Source organism: Chlorocebus sabaeus, chromosome 20 (genome assembly GCF_047675955.1).
Source record: "Chlorocebus sabaeus isolate Y175 chromosome 20, mChlSab1.0.hap1, whole genome shotgun sequence".
Lineage (NCBI taxonomy): Eukaryota > Metazoa > Chordata > Mammalia > Primates > Cercopithecidae > Chlorocebus > Chlorocebus sabaeus.
Window position 1 is genome coordinate 130,139,334 of NC_132923.1, and position 23,312 is coordinate 130,162,645.

The 23,312-nt window shown below is 45.7% G+C and overlaps 1 protein-coding gene across 1 annotated transcript in view; it reads left to right on the forward strand.

The window, feature by feature from the left end:
* The first annotated feature begins 2,421 nt into the window (after positions 1-2,421).
* The window catches only part of DNAJC11 (DnaJ heat shock protein family (Hsp40) member C11), a 71,049-nt gene continuing 50,158 nt past the window's right edge, over positions 2,422-23,312 (forward strand). Inside the window, exon 1 of the mRNA XM_007980733.3 lies at positions 2,422-2,545. Coding sequence (XP_007978924.1) covers positions 2,474-2,545 — 72 coding nt within the window. The 5' untranslated portion in view covers positions 2,422-2,473. The remainder of the gene's footprint in view (positions 2,546-23,312) is intronic.

Here is a 23,312-nt window from a genome sequence, read left to right on the forward strand (position 1 = left end):
GGCTGGGTTTTGTCAGTTGCTCCGGCGTGAGTAGTTTGTTGGATGTGCATCTTTAACTTATAAATGTGTACTGTCCCTGGTTTCCATTATTTTGCCCGTTGAAGATTAGGGTTTTGGAGGAGAGAAACGAGAGAGCCAGCCTCAGAAATAGAAACATTCCTCAAGCCTGTGGTGCATCTAAGTTAGCTTTCTATTTATCACCACCACTTTCCAAGTAACCATAACACAAAATCTCGTGGGCCCAAGAGAGGACAGCCACAGAGCATTCCTGAGTCACTATTTATCTTGTTTGAGTGGTGATAAAAACCAGGTCATTCTCAATCATAGAAACACAGACCTGGGCGTAGTGAAACATATGTTATGTTCCATTTATATAATTCCTAGAGGCTGTGTTTTCCAAAGCAGAGGAGGGATGGCAAAGAACTTCTCTACCCAAGTGAGCATTATGGCCCAATTAATGTCTACAAACCTAAGGAAAAAAGGAATGTCTCAACATTGTCGTTTTTCCCCCCAGTCTCTCCGTATGAAATTGTTGGCCGGGCGCGGTGGCTCACGCCTGTAATCCCAGCACTTTGGGAGGCCAGGGCAGGTGGATCACGAGGTCAGGAGTTCAAGACCAGCCTGGCCAATATGGTGAAACCCCGTCTCTACTAAAAATACAAAAATTAGCTTGGTGTGATGGCGCATGCCTGTAGTCCCAGCTGCTTGGGAGGCTGAGGCAGGAGAATCACTTGAACCCGGAAGGTGGAGGTTTCAGTGAGCCGAGATCGCGCTACTGCACTCCAGCCTGGGTGACAGAGGGAGACTCCGTCTCAAAAAAACCAAAGAAATTCTTAAAGACTGTCAAATGTCAGCATGCAGTTTGGCCCTAACTACAGCTCTTTTCTCTGCAAAGGAGAAAAAGGAAAAGCCCAAACATTGGTGAAAGAGCTGATGGACCATGGAAGCTGCTGTGGGGAAGCTTCACACAACTAAAGAAATAGCCCTTAATTTACAACCTGGGCTGACAGTTTGTTTCAGGCTGACTCAACCCACCCGAACAATCTGTCTCAGCACACCTAAGTGTCTCATGCCAAAAGATCCTAAGAGGGCTGGGCAACTTGGAAGGGATGAGACACAGGCCCAGATGGTGCACATCTGGCCAAAAATTAGAAAGAGAAAGAAATCAGCCTCTCAAATCCACAGACAGGTGTTGGGGGCTTCCCAGGAGACCTGCTTATGAAGGGCAATGGGGATGGCTCTGCACTGGCGGTTAGTAAAGGAACAACAAAGGTTTCTGAGACTCAGCGCAGGTCAGCGGGAACCAAACAGGTGGCAAGAGTGGGCTGCTGTCCGCCTCCCCTTGACAATGGCATAATTTCGAAGACGTTTAAATTATTTAGATTATTGTAACCAAGACATCTTTAATAATGCACCAAACAGCAGGCACCAGGTTGAAATCAATTAGACTCCACCGATAAATTATGAGGGAGAAATTTACAGGAGAATGGCTCCGGGGTAGGGACTGCAGGTACACATGCCTGCCAGAGACAATTATATCAGGAACCAAATGGGTATTGCCTCGTCATTTAAGCAGCAGAAAAGATGGCCAGGTGCTCCTAAATTAGAGCAATAACAAATAACTAAAACGAGGAGGCCTGTTCTGGGCAGGAAGGCTTCTGGATGCCCAAGAGAAAAGACAATGGATGTAGGAACAAATCTCATTTTGGGGATATTTGGGATCCGGATGCGCCCTGCACTGGGGGCACCTTGCGCTTCTTCCAGGAGTTTGGGGGCAGTCGGGAAACAGGTGGTGTCACCGGGTTTTGTCTCCCAGAGGATGACAACCTCCTAGAGCTGACTTCAAAGTTTCCCTTTCTAGGCAGGACGCGGTGGCTCATTCCTGTAATTCCAGCATTTTGGGAGGATCACCTGAGGTCAGGAGTCCGAGACCAGCCTGGCCAACATGGTGAAACCCTGTCTCTACCAAAAATACAAAAAAATTAACCGGGCGTGGTGGCGGGCGCCTGCAGTCGCAGCTACTCGGGAGGCTGAGGCAGGAGAATCGCTTGAAACCGGGAGGTGGAGGTTTCAGTGAGCCGAGATCGCGCTACTGCACTCCAGCCTGGGCGACAGAGTGAGACTCCGTCTCAAAAAAAAAAAAAAGCAAAGCAAAGTTTGCCTTTCTAGTCTAGGGAGTCCTGGTGGCTGGATCTCAGGCCCCCGGGACCCAGACACGCCGCGTGCCACGCGTCCATTGGGAGCACGAGGAGAGATCCGCGTGGTCACCCAGCCAAGGCGGCCTCGGCGCCGCGTCCCGCCCTACGCCGCGCGGGGGCGCAAAGCGCAGGCGCACTCCTGCCGGGCGCGGATGGCTCCGGGCCGCCAGGGGCCGCTGTGGCGCAGCCGGGCTGGCCCGCGCTGTCCCTACCGCGGATCACTGGCCCCTCTTGAGGACGGCCTTGCCGGTTTGGCGGGGTGAAAGGTTGCGAAGATGGCGACGGCCTTGAGCGAGGAGGAGCTGGACAATGAAGACTATTACTCGTTGCTGAACGTGCGCAGGGAGGTGAGGCCAGCGGCTCTACGCTCTGGGGGCTGAGGCCGAGCCCGGTCGTTCGGGAGGGCCAGGCTGGCGGCGGCCGCCCGCCCCCGCCACGGGAGGCTCGGGTCCGGCGGGGAGGCCGCGTGACCCCGGCGACGTGCGCGCCAGCCGGCCGACGGAGCCGTCCCCACTGCCCAGACTCTCCCACCGGGGGTGCCGGGTCCGGCCTCCCCCCCAGCTCTTGGAGGCCAGTGCGTCGCGTGCACTGTGTCCGGGCAGGGCCAGAGGTCTCCGAACCCACAAGAGGAAACAGGGTCCCCGAGGAGGATACCGGGGTGGGGTTCGCAGTCCTCCGAGACCTCGTCCCGCGATCAGCCCACATACCCGTCCTGACTGGGGCTGTGTCATCGCCCGCCGCCAGCAGGATGGCAAACTGAGTCTCACCCACCAAGGTCAAGGCCACTAGGGAACGTCCTTACGGCTTTATCCGTTCCCCGAGTCTTTCGTGGGAACTCCCTGCCTCTGAAGTGGGTCCAGCCTCAGAGGCACGCGTCTCGTGCCGTCTTTCATTTCCCTGGACCCGCTTTTCTGAAATTGAAGGCAGAGCCTCCGGGATACAGACTCTCGTCTGGGAGGCTGCAGATTAGGAAGAAGCTCTAGGCCAGAAAAGAAGTGGTGCCCTAACAACACTTTTAACATTCACACCAAACCCTTGTACCCTGTCTTCTCAACGAATAAAAGAAAACACAAGAGAGTCTCACATAGTCTGGCAGTAGTAGGGCCCCACTACACCTCCTTTCTTCATGACTAGTCTGGAGGTGAGATAGGTTGGAAGGGCGAGAAGGCTTCGCGGGTCAGGTCATACGGTGAATCGGTTTCTCTAAGCCGGTAGGTCCAGATTTTTCAGCCCTGCCAGAGAATTCCTAATTCCATCTCTCAGGTTTTCCAGTGGTAATGAAAGCTAGCCAAGTTCGGCTATGCTAATCAAAGCGGGTTCAGTGTGTGTTGTCAGTAAATATTAGTCTATGTGATATTAATAATACTAACTTGGCCGGGAGTGGTGGCTCACGCCTGTAATCCCAGCACTTTGGGAGGCCGAGGCGGGTGGATCACGAGGTCAAGAGATCGAGACCATCCTGGTAACACGGTGAAACCCTGTCTCTACTAAAAATACAAAAAATTAGCCGGGCGTGGTGGCGGGCGCCTGTAGTCCCAGCTACGCGGGAGGCTGAGGCAGGGGAATGGCGTGAACCTGGGAGGTGGAGCTTGCAGTGAGCCGAGATCGCGCCACTGCACTCCAGTCTGGGAGACACAGCGAGACTCCATGTCAAAAAAAATAAAATAATACTAACTTACCTTGTGTGGGACCGCTATGCTGAATGAATTTGTACTGTTATCTCATTTAATTCTGAGGATAGTCCTTAAGGTAAGTATTATGATAGCCCTTGATTTACACCTGAGGAAACCAAGGCATAGAGAGAGTAAGTAGTGTGTCTAGAGAGAGTAAGTAGTGTGTCTAAAGTCACATTACTAGAAAGTGCAAGAGCCTGAACTCAACCCAGGCAGTCTGACTCTGGAGCCCAGCTTGTGAGCTCCCTGCTGTCACTTTACCTTACCAGTCCTTGGATTACAAAGCTGCTAGTTCTAGTACTGTATCCTTGAGTGTCACGTGCGTCCGTGTGAGGAGACCACCAAACAGGCTTTGTGTGAGCAATAAAGCTTTTTAATCAACTGGGTGCAGGCGGGCTGAGTCCGAAAAGAGAGTCGGCAAAGTGTGGTGGGATTATCATTAGTTCTTATAGGTTTAGGATAGGCGGTGGAGTTAGGAGCAATTTTTTGTGGACAGGGGGTGGATCTTACAAAGCACATTCTCAAGGGTGGGGAGAATATTAGAGTACTCTCTTGAGGACAGGGGAATATCACAAAGTACATTTTCACAAGGGCGGGGAGCGTGTATTGTCCTAAGGCCAATTGATCAGTTAGGGTGGGGCAGGAACAAATCACCATGGTGGAATGTCTTCAGTTAAGGCAGGACCTGGCTGTTTTCACTACTTTTGTGGCTCTTCAGTTGCTTCAGGCCATCTGGATGTATACCTGCAGGTCATAGGGTATATGATGGCTTAGCTTGGACTCAGAGGCTTGACACTGAGCACCACGTGTAAGAATCCCTCAAATGTATGGGCCACTATACTATGAGAATGTCCAGTGAAATATCTTTGGAAATTGCAGATTTTGTTAGGCTGCCATAGGGTACCTGGGGGTTCTTGTTCTCATTAATCAACACTTTGGGCTAATCACTTCTTTTTTTTCTTTTCTTTCTGTGTTTTTTTTTTTTTTTTTTTTTTTTTTAATTATACTTTAAGTTCTGGGATACATATGCAGAACGTGCAGGTTTGTTACATAGGTACACATGTGCCATGGTGGTTTGCTGCACCCATCAACCCGTCATCTAGGTTTTAATGGGCTGATCACTTCTTTAGCCTTCAGTTTCTTTCCCTTTAAATGAAGATGTCTGGCTAGTTATTCTTTTTTTCCAGTTTTTAGAAGTCAACCAATAAATGAAGCCAGCCTTTCTGAAATAATGCGTACTTAGTCTGGGTTGTCAGTAATTGAGCAGCCATTTATCTAGGCGTACTGAACCTTAGGTAGCTGCAGATGATCAAGCAGGTCTAGAATAATAGTTTTAGCCGGAGTCCTAGGTAAACATTTTGTCAAAGGTGTACCTTGAAACTGCTGAAATTGTAGGGCCTGTCATTGTTTTTGGACTTACGGATGGGAGCCAAAGAAATTTTATTTGTTTGGTTTTTTGTTTATTTGTTTGTTTAGAGACAGGGTCTCGCTCTGTTGCCCAGGCTGAAGTGCAGAGGTGGATCATGGTGCACTGCAACCTCAACTTCGCCGGGCTCAGGTGCTCCCACCTCAGCCTTGCTAGTAGCTAGGACCACAGGCACATGCCACTATGCCCAGCTAATTTTTGTATCTTTTGTAGAGACAGGGTCTCTCTTTGTTGCCCAGGTTGGTCTCCTGAGCTCAAGCCATCCTCCCATCTCTGCCTCCCAATGTGCTGGAATTACAGGCATGAACCACCATGCCTGGCTAGGCCTGTCGCTGTTATTAGACTTAAGGATGAAGTATATATACATATATGTGTGTGTGTATATATACGTATATATGTGTGTGTATTTATTTTTATATAAGTAAATATATATATTTATATAAAATATATGTATATATTATATATATATATTTAGACTTGACCCAGGCTGGAGTGCAGTGGCGTAGTCATGGTTCACAGCAGCCTCCACGTTCCCCAGCTCAGGTGATCCTCCTACCTCAGTCACCAGTGGTTGGTATTACAGGCACACACCATCACACCCGGCTGATTTTTGTAATTTTTGTAGAGATAGGGTCTCACTGTGTTGCCGCGGCTGGTCTCAAACTCCTGAGCTCAAGCAGTCCGCCCATCTCAGCCGCCCAAAGTGCTGGGATTACAGGCATGAGCCACTGCACCCAGCCAAGAAATATTTCTTTAAAAAATTTTGTTTTACTTCTCCCAGTGAGTGAAGGCACTTTCCATATTTATGGCTATATGACTATAGGTTACATCCATATGAAACATGCCCCTTTGCAGAAGACACTTTCTGTTGTCTTTGTCAGCAAACTTGGTGTTAAATGTCATACTCAGGTGTGATGTGCTGGTTTTCTGTCCTGGGATTCCACTAGAAGCTCTGAATGTAATGTCTGGACTTGATATTTACTGGAATTTATTGTGTGAAATCAAATGTGAAGTTGAAATAACGTGATTTAGTTGGAAAAAAGTCAGGGTAATCTTAATTCTTACATGTGTGGTTGGAAGAATATCTTAATACCTGTTTGTCTGTTTGCTGTCAGTTCTAGAGTAGTTGCCATTTAAGTATAGCTGTGAGAGGCAAGGCCCTCTTCCCACTTCAGAGTACCTTCAAAAGAGTGTCTTCAAAACTCTCAATGTTCAGTAGAGTTCAGAGACTTTTCTTTAGAAATCTCAAATGGAAACAACTCCAGACAAAACCAGGGAATCCTACTTTAAAATTATAAGCATAATAGAGGTATATAATTGGATTAATATAGAAATGTCAAAAATCAGCTGAAGTATCTCCCTCTCCAGGTTTTTAAACTTTAAAATATCCCTTTAAATTTATATTCTAGAGCAGGGATCCTCAACCCCCTGGCCATGGACCAGTACTGGTCTGTGACTTGTTAGGAATTGGGCCGTACAGCAGGAGGTGAGTGGTGGGCAAGCAAGCGGTTAGCGTCTGGTGGGCAAGCGTTACCGCCTGAGCTCTGCCTGTCAGATTGGTGGTGGCATTAGGTTCTCATAGGAGCACAAACCCTATTGGGAACTGCACATGCAAGGGATCTAGGTTAAGTGCTCCGTAGAAGAATCTAATGCCCGATGATCCCAGGTGGAACAGTTTCATTCCACTCCCACTAGTCTGTGGAAAAATTATCTGTCAGTACCTGGTGTTAAAGGTTGGAGACCCCACTGTTGCTGCTGTTGGAGAGAGTGAAGCAGGCAGCTGGACAGGACCCCCCATTCTCCTATTACAAGACCCCATGATCTTTAATGATTCTCCTTCTAGATTTCCTGTTTACAGAGCAGGACCATCATCTGTCCTGCCTGCCTCACATTGAGAGGAGCGAGTAATTTATCATTACCTGGGCGCACCAAAACCAGACTGGTTTTCTGGTTTAGTGTTAGATGCATCATCTGGTGCCTACAATCTAACCTCTCTGAGATCTCCAGGATGATTTTTGCAAAATGTATTTGGAGAAAGGATTCCTTAACTATAAATCAGAGTTAAGTTTACCTGATCCTTTAATTAGGAACTTAGTTGACACATTTCAAACCTAATTTATTCCCAAGACAAATGGCTACAGTTCTTTGTCAGTGTCTTTGAAAGAATCTCATTTCTGCAGTGTTTATAACCTGTTTGAAGATCTCTGGTCCCAGCTTGTTTTAACCTTAAGGAGCCACCCTTTTCAAGTTTTAAACACTTTTGGAAAAACACAATTAAGTAAAAACTGAAGTTGTTAATAAATAAAAAAGTTTTTTCTTGCAGTCCATTATGGAGGTCAGTGTTGTGGGATCTTCATCCTTCCAGAACAGCCATGAAACTAGAGGTTCAAAAGTATCACCTACCAGTAAAAGGTTTACCCCAAGCCCCTGCATTTTCTTTCCTTCTCTGGTACAAGGTAGATCATTATTTTCACAATTTGGGTTGTCTGGGTTTCTTGGACTGCAAGTTACAGCCACAGAGTAAGGCCCACCTGTTGAGTTTGAACTGCAGACTGAGAGAAAGGGCTAGAAAAGTAGAGGAAGGTCCCCTGGTCACTCTCAAGATTGTCCTAGGGTCAAAGTCACCCACAAAGAAGGAGGCAGTAGACCCTCCTATCAGGACCGCTGACTCAGCCATCTGCAGAAATTGACGTGTAAAAGGCTCAGCTGTGCCAATTTGAGCCACTCAACTCCCTAGAGCAGTGAGGCGGTATGTGTTTACGCATTCATTGCTTTCTTATCAAACCTCATGATGGGCAGTTAATTTTGTCTCAATAAGAGAAATAAAGATGGCTCTGAAAAGGTCAATTCCTTCATTTTCCATTACTACATTACGTTAAAGTTTGATATTTATAATGACTCCAGTTAAATGTTTGCCTTGGGCACATAGAGTTAAGCCTCAGTTGTCCAAAAACAACTTATCCAGATGTCCACATTCTGTAGCATGTTCTGTAAGCCAAGAGGCTGAGGAGCAAAAATTTCAGCCCGTGCTGCCTGCCTCTTGTGTGTCTTTCAACAAGTCATTTAACCTCAGCCTCTACTTGCCTGCAGAATGGAGGCACCAGTACTTCTTAGTTAACAATGGGATAGAGGGAGGCCACCAGGTAGGGCTTTGCAGCCGGAGTCCAGTATTCAAATCCCACTTTACTCCTCTGGAAGTTTTGTGCTTCAAGGCTAGTAATTTAACCTTTCTGCTTCTCAATTTCTGTCTTTTTGAGATGGAGTCTCACACTGCCACCCAAGCTGGAGTGCAATGGCGCGATCTCAGCTCACTGCAACCTCCACCTCCTGGATTCACACAGTTCTCCTGCCTCAGCCTCCCGAGTAGCTGGGATTACAGGCACACATCACCACACCCAGCTAATTTTTTGTTTTTTTAGTAGAGGTAGGGTTTCACTATGTTGGCCAGACTGGTCTCAAACTCCTGACCACGTGATCCACACGCCTGGGCCTCCCAAAGTGCTGCAATTACAGGCGTGAGCCACTGTGCCTGGCCATCAGTTTCTTTAATGTTGAAATGTAGGTAACAGGTAATAATGTCTTATGCACTTACTGTAGGCCAGGATGACCTGTGTGGTATGTGTATTGCTAGGTGCTGAGGATGTCTATAAAGTGCCTGGCATAAGTAGGTGTTTAGTTAATACTTATTGTTGTTATTTCTTGAATTTTGATAAGTTTGAAGTTTTACTTATTTTTAAAAAAGACATAAGGATTGGGGAGTGGCTCACACCTGTAATTCCAGCACGTTAGTAGGCTAAGGCAGGAGGATAGCTTGAGACCAGGAGTTTGAGATCAGCCTGGGTGACATAACATAGCGAGACCCCATTGTTAATTTAAAAAATATTTTTTTGAGACGGAGTCTCGCTGTGTCGCCCAGGCTGGAGCGCAGTGGCGCAGTCTTGGCTCATTGCAAGCTCTGCCGCCTGGGTTCATGCCATTCTCCTGCCTCAGCCTCCCGAGTAGCTGGGACTATAGGCGCCCACTGCCATACCTGGCTAATTTTTTATTTTGTATTTTTAGTAGAGACGGGGTTTCACTGTGTTAGCCAGCATGGTCTCGATCTCCTGACCTTGTGATCTGCCCACCTCGGCCTCCCAGAGTGCTGGGATTACAGGCATGAGCCACCATGCCCAGCCAAAAAAAAATTTTTTTAACTAGCCAGGCATGGTGGCGTGCACTGTAACCTGTAGTCTAGCCTAAGGTGGGAGTGCAACCGAAAAGCGGATCAGTTGTTCACTGCATGCAGAGTCCAGTTAACAAGATTGAGACAGCATACAAAGCCAGTGAATTTACTCCGAAGCCAGCTTGGGCAAGGGACACAATGTCCTGCCGTACCACTTCACTTTTGGAGCAGAAAGCGGGCACTTTTATAAGGTATAGGAGAAAATGAGCAAGGGCAGGGGTCCTCCTGCTGTCTGGGTACTTTATCTACCTGGCAGTTGAGTTGGCACCTTCCTGGGCAGAAATAAGTAAAAGTGGCCGTGGGGACATGATTTGGTCTGCAGATCCACTGTCAAGAGATCTGTCTTGGAGCACATAGTTAGATGCACTTGCCCCATAGAGGATGTCTGGTGAGGGGGAGGGGAAAGGTTATATTTGCATTTCTTTTTTTTTTTTTTTTTTGAGACGGAGTCTCGCTCTGTCCCCCTGGCTGGAGGGCAGTGGTGCGATCTCGGCTCACTGCAAGCTCCGCCTCCCGGGTTCCCGCCATTCTCCTGCCTCAGCCTCCCCAGTAGCTGGAACTACAGGCGCCCGCAACCGCACCCGGCTAATATTTTGTATTTTTAGTAGAGACGGGGTTTCACCGTGGTCTCCATCTCCTGACCTTGTGATCCACCCGCCTCGGCCTCCCAAAGTGCTGGGATTACAGGCATGAGCCACCGCGCTGGGCCTATATTTGCATTTCTAAAGGGCTAAGTAGGAAACAGGGTACAGGAGAAAGGGGGAGAGGAGAAAATAATTAAACTATCTCTTAGAAACATGGGGCCGGGCATGGTGGCTCACGCCTGTAATCCCAGCACTTTGGGAGACCGAGGCCGGCAGATCACTTGAGGTCAGGAGTTCAAGACCCGCCTGGCCAGCATGGTGAAACCCCATCTCTACTAAAAATACAAAACTTAGCCGGACTTGATGGCAGGCGCCTGTAATCCCAGTTAGGAGGCTGAGGCAGGAGAATCTCTGCTGGGAGGTGGAGGTTGCAGTGAGCAGAGATCGCGCCACTGCGTTCCAGCCTAAGCAACAGAATGAGACTCCGTCTCAAAAAAAAAGAATAATGGGAGTACTTGGTTACAGGAGGATTGCTTGAACCCAGAAGTCTGGGGCTGCAGTGAGCTACAGTCACACCACTACACTGTAGGCTGGGCAAGAGAGCAAAACTCTGTCTATAAAAAGCAAGACTCTGTCTATAAAAATAATAAATAAAAGGCCAAGCATGGTGGCTCATGCCTGTAATCCCAGCACTTTGGGAGGCCGAGGCGGGCTGATCACAAGGTCAGGAGTTCGAGACCAGCCTGGGCAACACGGTGAAACCCCATCTCTACTAAAAATACAAAAATTAGCCAGGTGTGGTGACGGGCGCCTGTAATCCTAGCTACTCGGGAGGCTGAAGCAGGAGAATTGCTTGAACCCGGGAGACGGAGTTGGCAGTGAACCAAGATCACACCACTGCACTCCAGCCTGGGTGACAGAGTGAGAATCCATGTAAAAAATAATAATAATAATAATAATAAATAAATAAAATTTTAAAATGTAAAAGACATACATGTTCGTAAAAAGCCTTGGTATGCTTCATCCTAGCTAAGGATGAACTTTGCTCTCCACTTGTAATATTACTAAAAATTATAGTGCTAGAATGTATGCTAAGCATTAGTTTATGAAATTTCTGAGGCTGACCATGGTGACTCATGCCTGTAATCCCAGCACTTTGGGAGGCGGAGGCGGGCGGATCACCTGAGGTCAGGAGTTTGAGACTAGCCTGGTCAACATGGTGAAACCCCGTCTCCACTAAAAATACCAAAAAAAAAAAAAAAAATTAGCTGGGCGTGGTGGTGCTCACCTGTAATCCCAGCTACTTGGGAGGCTGAGACAGGAGAATTTCGAACCCAGGAAGCGGAGGTTGCAGTGAGCCAAGATTGTGCCACTGTACTCCAGCCTGGGCGACAGAGCAAGACTATCAAAAAAAAAAAAAAAGAGACTGGGCACAGTGGCTCACACCTGTAATCCCAGCACTTTGGGAGGCTGAGGTGGGCAGATCACCTGAGGTCAGGAGTTTGAGACCAGCCTGTCCAACATGGAGAAACCCCATCTCTACTAAAAATACAAAAATTAGCCAGGTGTGGTGGCAAACGCCTGTAATCTCAGCTACTCAGGAGGCTGAGGCAGGAGATTCACTTGAACCCGGAGGCAGAGGCTGCGGTGAGCCGAAGTTGTGCCACTGCACTCCATCCTGGGCAACAAGAGCAAAACCCTGTCTCAAAAAAAAGAAAAGAAAAGAAATTCCTGAAGCTTTTTTTACTTTCTTTTCAAAACACTGAGTTTGTTCTCTTTAAAAGACAGTGATCTCTCTGAACTTGTACTTCCTGGAAAGTTGACATGGGGATAGGGAGCTTTCCTGGAAGTTGGGGCTAAGCATGGGAGTAGGTTGTGGGCTCAAGGATAACCTTTTTGGGGTGTTTCGGGTAAAGGTAGGATAGTTGTGAGCCAAGCAGAGAGGAGGCAGAGCTGGGGGCAGGGGTGGGCTCAAGAGGGTGCTGGGGACGTGCAGTTTAAAGAAGCTGCCTGTGCGCGGGGAGGGAGCGGTTGAGGACGCCCCACCACTTCCAATGTCATCTCATAATGTGATTGGCAAACATGAGGTTACGTTTTACAGTGTGTTTCCTTAATGGCCTATAAGCCAGTTATTTTCTGCTTTGGGCATTTCAAACAATTGCTTCTTGAAATGTTAATGCTCTAATTTTGCATTATCTACCAAAACACCTCTTTTATTTTCTTTCTTAAAGAGGATTCAATGGAAAACTTGTATTCGCTGTGAATTTAGTAATAAAACAATGGAAAATAGGGGACATGAGAGCAACTTGCTTTACTTGGCTGTAGAATTTGTGTCTGCTTTTTATTAACCTTTCATTTTAATTTTACTTATTTACACCTTACCTTGTTTAAGAAAGGATGTAAGACAACAGATGAATAATTAAAATAGCATATATTTTTTAAAGGAGACACACATTTCTTAAAAAGAAGACAACTGAGAACATTGCTGCTTTATTACCACTGTTAATGGCACACGCCTGGTACAGGTTGCACGAGGTGGAAGGAGCTTGCAGCTTGGAGTGGAACCTCCTTGGAGATGAAAATCTGACAGCTGGATTCCGGTTTGGCTCATGGACTGTTGGAACCACTTCTGCATGTTTTGAGTGTACAGCGTACCCTCCTAGTTGACAGGAGCCAGAAAATTCTTCAGCAGTAAAATGCCAAGCCAATAGAAATCAACCACAAGAAGTCTGCATGAGTAGGCAGGGTGTAACAGATGAACACGGACGAGAGAAGGTATAAGGTCAGGCTTTTAGGGAGAAATAAGCCAATTTCTTACTGTTAAGATAGGATCTGAGCCATCAATTTTGGTGCAACTCTGGAGCTTGTTTCTAGAGACTGGGGCCTTTTTATTTTCTATTCGTCTGAAGGGCAACAAATAAATATATGAACATGATCAGGAAAAGTGATGAAAACCCAGTTGTACCATGGTAGCAAAAGATTTCCTAAGCCCTTGGAATGACCTCTGATTGGGAGTCAGGATGTTTGCTCCTTTGGCCCATTTGTTCTTGAATTCTGTGATTGTAGCCAAGGTGTGTGCTGCAGAACTTGATTCCTCTTCTGCCCCATACACCTTGCAGCAGGTGATGTGCTCCCTGCCTTTGTTTTTTTTGTTTGTTTGTTTCTTGTTTTTTGTTTGTATTTGGAATTCTGTTGTTACTAATTGTGTTAATCTTTTTTTTTCAAATTTATATTGCCATCTTGGAAGTATTGTGTTCTGTGAGTTTTGTAAATTTTTTCCTTAATTCTGGGTTAAGTAGAACTTACTTAAGTTTCAAAAATTATTCCTATTTGTAGAAACTTTTTAGAATTATTTTATCAGTCTCTCTGTTCAGCTTTTCTGACTCATTTGTGATTTGATTATTCATCTGCTAAGCTCTTTCCAAAGTGAAACTTAAAATGGCTGTAGGAGCCAAACTTCCAAAATCAGTGTAGGTCAAGCTGACCTCTGTCCTCAACAAAGATGTGATAGAATTCAGGGTTTATTTTGTTTTTTTTTTTTTTTTTTGAGCTGGAGTCTCGCTCTGTCACCCAGGCTGGAGTGCAACGGCACGATCTCGGCTCACAGCAAGTTCTACCTCCCGGGTTCACGCCATTCTCCCGCCTCAGCCTTCTGAGTAGCTGGGACTACAGGCGCCCGCCACCACGCCCGGCTAATTTTTTGTATTTTTAGTAGAGACGGGGGTTTCACTGGGTTAGCCAGGATGGTCTTGATCTCCTGACCTCGTGATCCGCCCGCCTCAGCCTCCCAAAGTGCTGGGATTACAGGCGTGAGCCGCCACGCCCGGGCAATTCAGCGGTTTTAAGTGAAGGACAGCTGAAATCGCCTAGCCCACCCCTTGCATGTTTAAACATCAAGGAGCATTCATTGGTGATGATCTGAATGTCCAGGGACAGTGGTGGAGCTTCAAAAGGGGTCATTGTGAAGATAGCACAGCCGCAGGAGTCAGATCCAAGTTTGAGTTTTTAGCAGGTTTTGTAGGGGCAAATTACCTAACCTGTCTGAGCCCGTTCATGCATAAAATCCAGACAGTTTTACTGTCGTAGAGCTTTTGTGGGAATGAAGTGGGAGTGCATGGAAATGCTTGATATAGCAGTGGACATATGCCTGTAACATGAATGCCGTGTATTTCTCTTAGTGTCATGAGCATAGCCATTAATAAGGAAGGCTCTTACTGGTTAGTATATAATTTGGTTAATCCTTGATCTGGTATGTATATATTGTAAATGCCTCTTCCCTCTCTCTGTTGCCTTTGACTTTCATGAACTGAAGTTTGGTTTGAGTTAGGCTACACATTATTAACTTCTAACCATCTTCAGGTTAGAGGTCCATAACCACATAAACTCCTCCTCCATCTTCAACAAGTCACTTGATCTTTCCAGTCCTTGGGATTTTTATCTGTAAAATGGGAGTCTGATACCAACTTCAAGGCATTTTGAGTATTAAAGTATTGACCGGGCGTAGTGGCTCACGCCTGTAATCCCAGCACTTTGGGAGGCCCAGGCGGGCGGATCACAAGGTCAGGAGATCGAGACCATCCTGGCTAACACGGTGAAACCCCGTCTCTACTTAAAATACAAAAAAATTATCCGGGCTTGGTACTGGGCGCCTGTAGTCCCAGCTACGTGGGAGGCTGAGTCAGGAGAATGACGTGAACCCGGGAGGCGGACCTTGCGGTGAGCCGGAGCTTGCGGTGAGCTGGGATTGTGCCACTGCACCCAGCCTGGGCAACAGAGTGAGACTCCGTCTAAAAAAAAAAAGTATTAAGTGAGGAAATAGTGGAATTTTTTTGTTAGCTGTAAATCTGTATAAATGCATTTGTGACACTATTGACAAGTCTTTAAAGCTCTGTGATGCTTCTCGGTCCTTTTTCACCTTGCCAGTTGCACGTTCCCTGTCCTTACATAGCCCTTTGTCCAGGTCAGTCCTCACCTCCTTGGATTTTTTTTTTTTTTTTTGAGATTGAGTTTCGCTCTTGTTGCCCAGGCTGGAGTGCAATGGTGCGATCTCGGCTCACCGCAGCCTCCGCCTCCTGGGTTCAAGCGATTCTCCTGCCTCAGCCTCCCGAGTAGCATGCGCCACCATGCCTGGCTGTTTTTTTTGTATTTTTACCAGAGACAGGGTTTCTCCATGTTGGTCAGGCTGGTCTGGAACTCCCAACCTCAGGTGATCTGCTCGCCTCAGCCTCCCAAAATGCTGGGATTACAGGCGGAGCCCCCGTGCCCAGCCAGCTCTTTAAGTCTCTTGCTTCAACCCTGCATCTCTATCTGCCTTCTGGACATCACGCCACCTAGGTGTTCAAATTCACCTCTGCCCCAAGCCTGACTACCTCCCGATTTCTCCCTAATCCGTGTTCGAGCCAAAACCCTGGAATGCTCGTTGATTCTTCTCCATTTCACATTCAGTAACTGTCCCTTAGATCCATGAATCCTCTAGAACTTCAGCAGACTCTGATCCGTCGTTTCTGTTTCAGCTTCCAGGCTGCTGGTCACAGAACCTCAGCCTTGAACTTCTGCTGCTGTTTCCTTTAGATCTCTCTGGATTTGTTTTTTGTTTGTTTGTTTCAGTCAAGCTGTACCAAATTAATCTTAACAAATAATACTGGTCACATTATTTCTCTACCCAGAAACCTTGCATGACTTCCTCTTGTTTCTTGGGTCAGGGTCAAACTCCTTGGCTCCATTTTTAAAGCCCTGTATAAATTAGATGTTTTGTGTATTTTCTGGCTACTTTGTGGTGATGTTCTGCCCTCTTCCACTGCAGAGGAAGCACCGTGTGGTCAGCGGCCGTGGCTATCTGAGTCACCATTATATCCCCTGCACAGTGCCAGGCACATAATGCTGGTTAGCAAATGTTTGCTGAATAAATTGAGCAGACAGATGGGTGTCCAAATTAGTTTCTTACCTACTTCCTGCCTTCTTATGCCCCTTTATGCCTCTGCCGGTTTGGTCAGTGTTCTGTGTTTCAGTCCCCAACACCGGCCTGTTTCCTCAGGGTGTTATTGTCCCCTGAGATGCCGCAGCTCATCTTGGATACCCAAAGCAAATCAGAGTCCACCTTTGTGTTCTCACTGGGGTTCTCACCACCTCCGTGAAGTTTTCTTTGCATTCTGACTCCTGTGACCTTACTTCTGCATCATTAATGTTAGCATTCCTGTTTTATATTGTTTAGGTAAATCCATGTTTACATGGAGTTTTTTGGGGGGGTGGGGAATAGGAAATAGACAGGAATCTATGTGTAATTTCTTTGAGCTACGGACTTTATTGTATTTCTTTTGTGCCCCAGTGGTTTCTAAAGCCAGTTGACATTCAGTAAACTTACTCATGGAAGTGATAAGTATTTGTTAACGACATACTCAGCTTGTCTACCAGTATTCTTGAGGAACATATTGCAATTTTCGCCATCAAATTATTCTAGAGGAACTTATTATCGGAAGGAATTTATTTGTTGTTAATTTGGTAAATCTACCGCAGGCACAAGAGGAAGAGAGCAAATTCAAACATACGCCTTTATGCTCAGGCTCCAGAGTAAGTCAAGGCCTATGGAGACTCAGTCCAGCACTGAATAGCATGCCAGGAGCTGAAACGACGGCTTTTCCCTTGCTGGGCTTGTCCTTCATTCATCTGGCAGATATTGATTATCTTCCCCTTATGTTTCTTATTGCGGTGGGAAAAGGTTACTTGATCGTCTTTTGCACTACCACCACTAATGATATTTGTAAAAGAAAATAAGTTTCAGAAGATGGATCATATATATTTTTGTATGGGGTTTGGTGGTGGTTTTTTTTGTTTTTGTTTTTGTTTTTGTCAAGTAAATGGAGCTGCATTTTTACAGTAGATACAGGTTAGTCTCGCGTTAAATCTGTTCTACTTGCAATGTTCCTGTGGAGATCAGTCAGACAGAATGAGTTACTCCAGTCTACACAGTGCTCGATGTTGTAGGATAATTCCAAATACATCCTTGGGGTTTATTTCTGTTTGAGGATGAATCCCATATTTCCAGACTTTCCACAGATATTCTACATGTAAATGAAAATGAAAGGAGGTGGGGTTGAGCCAGAAAAATACCATCAGAATATGGTGGAGCTGGGAATGAGAGGGACTGTATTGTGTAAAGCCTCAGGCTATATGGTTGGAACCTTTACAAAATGAAATAGGGAATTTTTTTTTTTATCAAGTCCAGTTACATGGTTGCTTTTTAATGCCTGATAAGTAAGTGGCTTGGTTTCTTAGTATAATCAGTATCTACTAAATGACACCAAATAATATGTGACACCCTTTCTCTTCATAGAACAGATCTTACTCAGCACAAAGCACCCATGTTGTCTTGGTGTTAATTAGCTCTGAAATCTGCTTTTTCTTTTAAAGTGTATAAGCACCAACTATCATTTTAAAAAAAAACACACACACACATACACAAAGAAAAACTGCAGGTTTTTATGAGCCGATGCAGTTTCTTTCCATCAGATTATTGTGGAACATATGGACAATAATGAATCTTCAATTGTGGTAATCAGGCAAACTTCCCAAAATCCAGTAGAATATAGTTTATGGAGCCTTGGTTGGTGAAATTTAGTAATACAGATACATCGCCTGGAAGTTTGAGTTTGAAAATATAGGCTAAAGCAACAAAAAACCTGGTGGCTTTAGTATTCCCAAAGTGAGTATAAATATGAGGTATTACTGAGTTATTTGCATGCTCTATTCAGTCTTCGAAGTATCCAATTCAATATCATCATCATGGTAGGTATAAGTACGGTTCACCCAACGTGGTTTTGCTTGCCCAGCACATGGGAGGATTGCACTTGCTACTGTCCTTGTGGTTGAGCAAGACCGTGGGACTAGTTCTAGGCAGTGATGTCAGTGGAAGTGAGGTGTGTCACTTCTAGGCCCAAGCATTTAAATGCCAGTGTGAGCCAGGGAGCCTGCTCTCCCCTCTGCCTTGGTGTTTGGCACAGATGACTGCTGTGTTGTCCTGGGACCTGTCGACCTGGGACCTGAAGACATTGCCAAACTGTACTAGCTGACCTCAGATGGACATGTAAAGTGAAAGAGAAATAAACCATTGAAATTTTTGGATTGTTTGTTAACTGCAGTATCATCTAGCCCAGCAGTTACCAAGCTCTTTGGTGTTAGGATTCCTTTACATTCTTAAATTATTGAGGATCCCAGAGAGCTTTTGTTTATGTGAATTATAGCTATTGATACTTAGTTAGAAATTAAAACTGAGTAATTGCTAAAATATTGTTGTAAAACAAGACACAAATGCAAATGTATTTCAATAGAAGCACAAGGAAAGCGTTTTAAGGATTTAAAATGACCGTATTGGACAATAATGAGGTTACAGATACACAGACATCACAGCAGGTACAACCAACGATAGTGGGCACAGTCAAGGAACTGAGAACCAATTGAGTTAATCTCAAAAACTCTTGTATTTATACCCTGTATTTAATTAAACTCTTGTATTTATACCAACCTTAGAAATTTCTAGAAAACGTAAGACATGTACACACTTTCCATTAAACATCAGAACAATGATATTATAACTAAAAGTTCTCTGAAAGGGAATTTGGAAAAAAGAGATTTTACTCCAGTGAATACTTTGCAAACCAGGGAAACCCAGCCTCCAGTGTAAAACAAAGGTGTGTTCCAGAGAACGAAAGGAAAACTCAGGTTTTATAGCCAAAGTTCCTGCCTGGGTTCCCAATCAGGTCCATTTATGTAAATGAAGGATTGAAACTTGCTTAGTGCTGAACGACTGATACAGGTGAGCCCTGATTGGCTGGGCGGATGAGCTCTGATTGATTGAGGTGGGTGAGCTCCAAAGATAAAAAGATGTGGATTTTGGAAAACTCTGTGCGACCCCTAGTCAGCAAAAGGCCACCTGGCTCTATTTTAAATTTAGATATCTCAGGATCCATCTTGAAGGACTGCCTCTTTTAGGCTCACGTTTGTTCCCAATATCATCACATGTCCTGTAACCTCAAGATTCCACTGTACACTCAAGAAAGGATGAGAGTGAAAAAGGCAAATAACAGCTTTGTGTTATTAGAAAAATAGTTTTGACTCTGTGGATCCCTGAAGGGTCTCAGAGATTCCTGGGATGCCCCAGACCACACTTTGAGAACCACTGATCTAGCCTATCCTAACCAAATGCAGTTGTGGTACAGACATACTATCTAGACATGTTTTAGCTTATTTTGCCTTAGCCTCCTGAGGAGCTGGAAGTACACCTAGATAAATTGTTTTTGTTTTGTTTTGTTTTGTTTTGTTTTGTTTTGTTTTGTTTAGATGGAGTCTCGCTCTGTCGCCCAGGCTAGAGTGCAGTGGTGCAATCTTGGCTCACTGCGACCTCTGCCTCCCAGGTTCAAGCGATTCTGTGGCCTCAGCCTCCCGAGTAGCTGGGATTACAGGCACTCACCACCACACCCAGTGAATTTTGGTATTTTTAGTAGAGACGGGGTTTTACCGTGTTGGTCAGGCTGGCCTCGATCTCCTGACCTTGTGATCCACTCGCCTCGGCCTCCCAAAATGCTGGGATTACAGGTGTGAGCCACCACACCCGGGCCACACCTGGATAATTTTTAAAATTTTTTTTTGTGGAGACAGGATCTCGCTATGTTGCCCAAGCTGGTCTTGAACTCCTGGCCTCAAGCGATCCTCCCACCTTGGCATACCAAAGTGCTGGGATTACTATACTGGTGTGAGCCATTGCACCCAGCCCTGTTATTGATTTCTGACTTCATCCTCTTGTGGTAGGAGAAGATATTTTGTATGGTGTCAGTCTTTAAAGTCTATTGAGACTTAATTTGGGGCCTAACATATATTTTTTAACATATCCAGAAAATATAACCAGGTGATTGGGATGATGAAAGTTTATAGACTTAAAGTATGACACATTTCTTAATTTCATTAGAGAATTTTAGGATAAGAATGTACCTTTAGGTATCATTCTTAATGATATCTCATTGCATTTTGAAATGATAACAGTATTTCTGTGGTAGTGAAAGAGGTTCTCCTTTATGAAATATCGAACCAGTGACCTTAGCTATTCAGTTATGATGAAAGGACCAATCTAACCTTTTATTGAGTGTGATATTTATTAAAAATGAAGCATCTTATTTCCATTACTTAATCAATAGCATATTAAGCCATTTATTAATAAGATTAAAGAATGTCTTGCAGAGTAAATATTCTGCTCTCTTGTCATCTAGTTTAATTTTAATAACCAGGAAATAGCAGTCTAACTGGGAGTCAGTCAAATCTGTCTAATACAGTACTTGTAACTTTTATGAGATACAGGAAAGGACAATTAAAATTTGCAGAAAGAAAATAATTTGTGACTGGGCGCAGTGACTCACGCCTGTAATCTCAGCACTTTGGGAGGCCGAGGTGGGCAGATCACCTGAGGTCAGGAGTTCAACACCAGCCTGGCCAACACAATGAAATCCCATCTGTATTAAAAATACAAACAATTAACTGGGCATGGTGATGGGCGCCTGTAGTCCCAGCTACTTGGGAGGCTGAGGCAGGAGAATTACTTGAAGCCAGGAGGCGGAGACTGCAGTGAGCCGAGATCACACCATGGCACTCTAGCCTGGGTGGCAGAGTGAAACTCCATCTCAAAAAAAAAAAAAGAAAATAATTTGTAATGGCCGTGTGGGAAAAAAAAACAAGCCCCTTTTACATCACCACATAAGTAAACCTACCTGGAAAAGATTATTTTCCCATGATTTATGTTTGAAACACCAGGGTTGGTGCAGGTGGTATATTGATAAGTGTAGCAAGAAATGCATTTAAAGTCGGGAGGAAAACAAAACACTAGAGCAAGAAGAAGAAGAAGGAGGAGAGAATGCAGAGATGGAAATACAGAGGCCCACCTCTTCTAGGGGGCCTTGTATTTTTTTTTTTTTTTTTTTTTTTTTTTTTGAGACGGAGTCTGGCTCTATTGCCCAGGCTGGAGTGCAGTGGCTGGATCTCAGCTCACTGCAAGCCCCGCCTCCCGAGTTCACGCCATTCTCCTGCCTCAGCCTCCCGAGTAGCTGGGAGTACAGGCGCCCGCCACCTCGCCCGGCTAATTTTTTTTTGTATTTTAGTAGAGACGGGGTTTCACCGTGTTAGCCAGGATGGTCTCGATCTCCTGACCTCGTGATCCGCCCGTCTCGGCCTCCCAAAGTGCTGGGATTACAGGCTTGAGCCACCGCGCCCGGCCGGGGCCTTGTATTTTTATAGAAATAGAATATACATACAGAAAAGTGGTCGTCATCTGAGTATACGGCACAATGAATTTTCACAAGCAGGACTCCTTCCTGAATGACTGTTTCTGTTATCCATGCACCAGGGCAGTGCCCTCCGAATTGTTCCAGTTTCAGTTCTCCTGTTGCCAAAAAGATACCACAGCTGAATTGTGATGATGGTAATAACAGAAGTGGTTATGGTCCTAGTATGAGCTGGACATTGTTAGGCACTCGTGCTTGTATTATCTCAATTACGCCTCACAAAGACTCAGAAAGAGGCACTATTGTCCACAGTCTGCAGATGCGGAAACGGAAAGGAGCTTTAAGGAGCTATAATTCCTCCGTTTTTGCTGTGTGTTGGGCACTGTGTGAAGAACTTCATAGTCACTGTCTGGTTTCATTCTCACACCGTCCCTGCAAGGTGTCATCTTTTATTTAGGAGAAGACTAAAGGCCAGAAATCTCACTTGTCATGGTCACAAAGCTTGGAAGTGACAGATCCTGCATCCAGACATGGGCCGTTTGACTGCCACACCTGCATTCTCAACCAGCAGAATGGAAGGTTGTGTTGCCCCAGAGCGAACCACACGGGCGTGGCTGGAAGACAGGCAGCCAGCCCCTGTTTGCTAGTGCACCAAAGGGAAGATGGGAGAAAGAGATTTGCCATGGGGTGGCGTCTCACCAATTCTCAGAGGCCAGGAGCTGCTCATTCAGCAAGATCCTTGACCCTATTCTGACAGAGCACTTCAGGGAACCCTCAAGGAGCTCCTGATTTAAAATGGCACGCGGCAGAGTTGCCTCTCTCCAAACCAGCGGGACGCTCTCTGTGGCCTGCTTTAAAGGGCAAGCTGAATGGCTCGGGTCTAGCTAGTTTTTTTCCCCCTCTGTCACCCAGGCTGGAGTGCAGCGATGCAATCATAGCTCACTGCAACCTCAGCCTCCACAGGCTCAGGTGATCCTCCCACCTCAGCCTTCCAGGTAGGACCACAGGCAAGCACCTCCATGCCCAGCTAATGTTTGTATTTTTGGTAGATGTGGGGTTTCGCCATGTTGCCCAGTCTAGTCTTGAACTTGTGGGCTCAAGCAATCTGCCCACCTCCGCCTCCCGAAGTGCTAGGTCTACACGTGTGAACCACTGCGTCTGGCCTTGTTTTTTTTCTGGATAGCAGAATCCAGTAAAGTTAGAGCCAGAAGGCTCCTGGAGGTCACCCACGCCATCACCTACTCCTCAGACGAAGCCCGCCTGAGCCTGGTCTAGGGCTGAGGAGCAGAACCCGGGCCCCAGCACTGCTGCCCCCTCAGGCACGTGGGATGGGCCGATGTCCTCCACATGGCTTTCCAATCACATTTACTGTCTTTCTCTTGGAGTCCTTCAGAATTCCTTGTTTAGAACCCCTGGTAAACTCACACAAATGCCTTGGCTTTCTAGCATCTGAATAACTTAATCCTGTAGAAAATATTTCGATTCCGGGCCAAAAATTAATACTAAAATACAGTAAAATTGCACTTTTTTTTTCTGGTGAAGAAGCTCATTAGTCCTGGGACTGAAAGATATTGAAAAATTGTGGAAATAACAGAGAATACAGAGTCATCTTTTTTTTTTTTTTTTTTTTTTTTTTGGTAATTATGGTCCCAGGACTATGTCTCTGTGACCTCTTTCTTTGAGGATCTGTGTTCCAGGCCCTCATCCCGGAGCACTGTCAATCCTCACATCCCCTCCTGGGACCTGGACCGGTTCTTCTGTTCAGTTGGCAGATTTTGGGAGCCTCTCTAGCATGTTGTCAGTGACCCAGAAATGTGCTTCAGTTGTCAAAATGGTGGGGATATGTCCCCAAATCAAGTGTTCTTTAACTGATATACCAAAGGGTAGAGCTGCCCATCCAATACCACCCCTCATAGGCCAAAATAGCCTCTAGAATCAAACATAACAC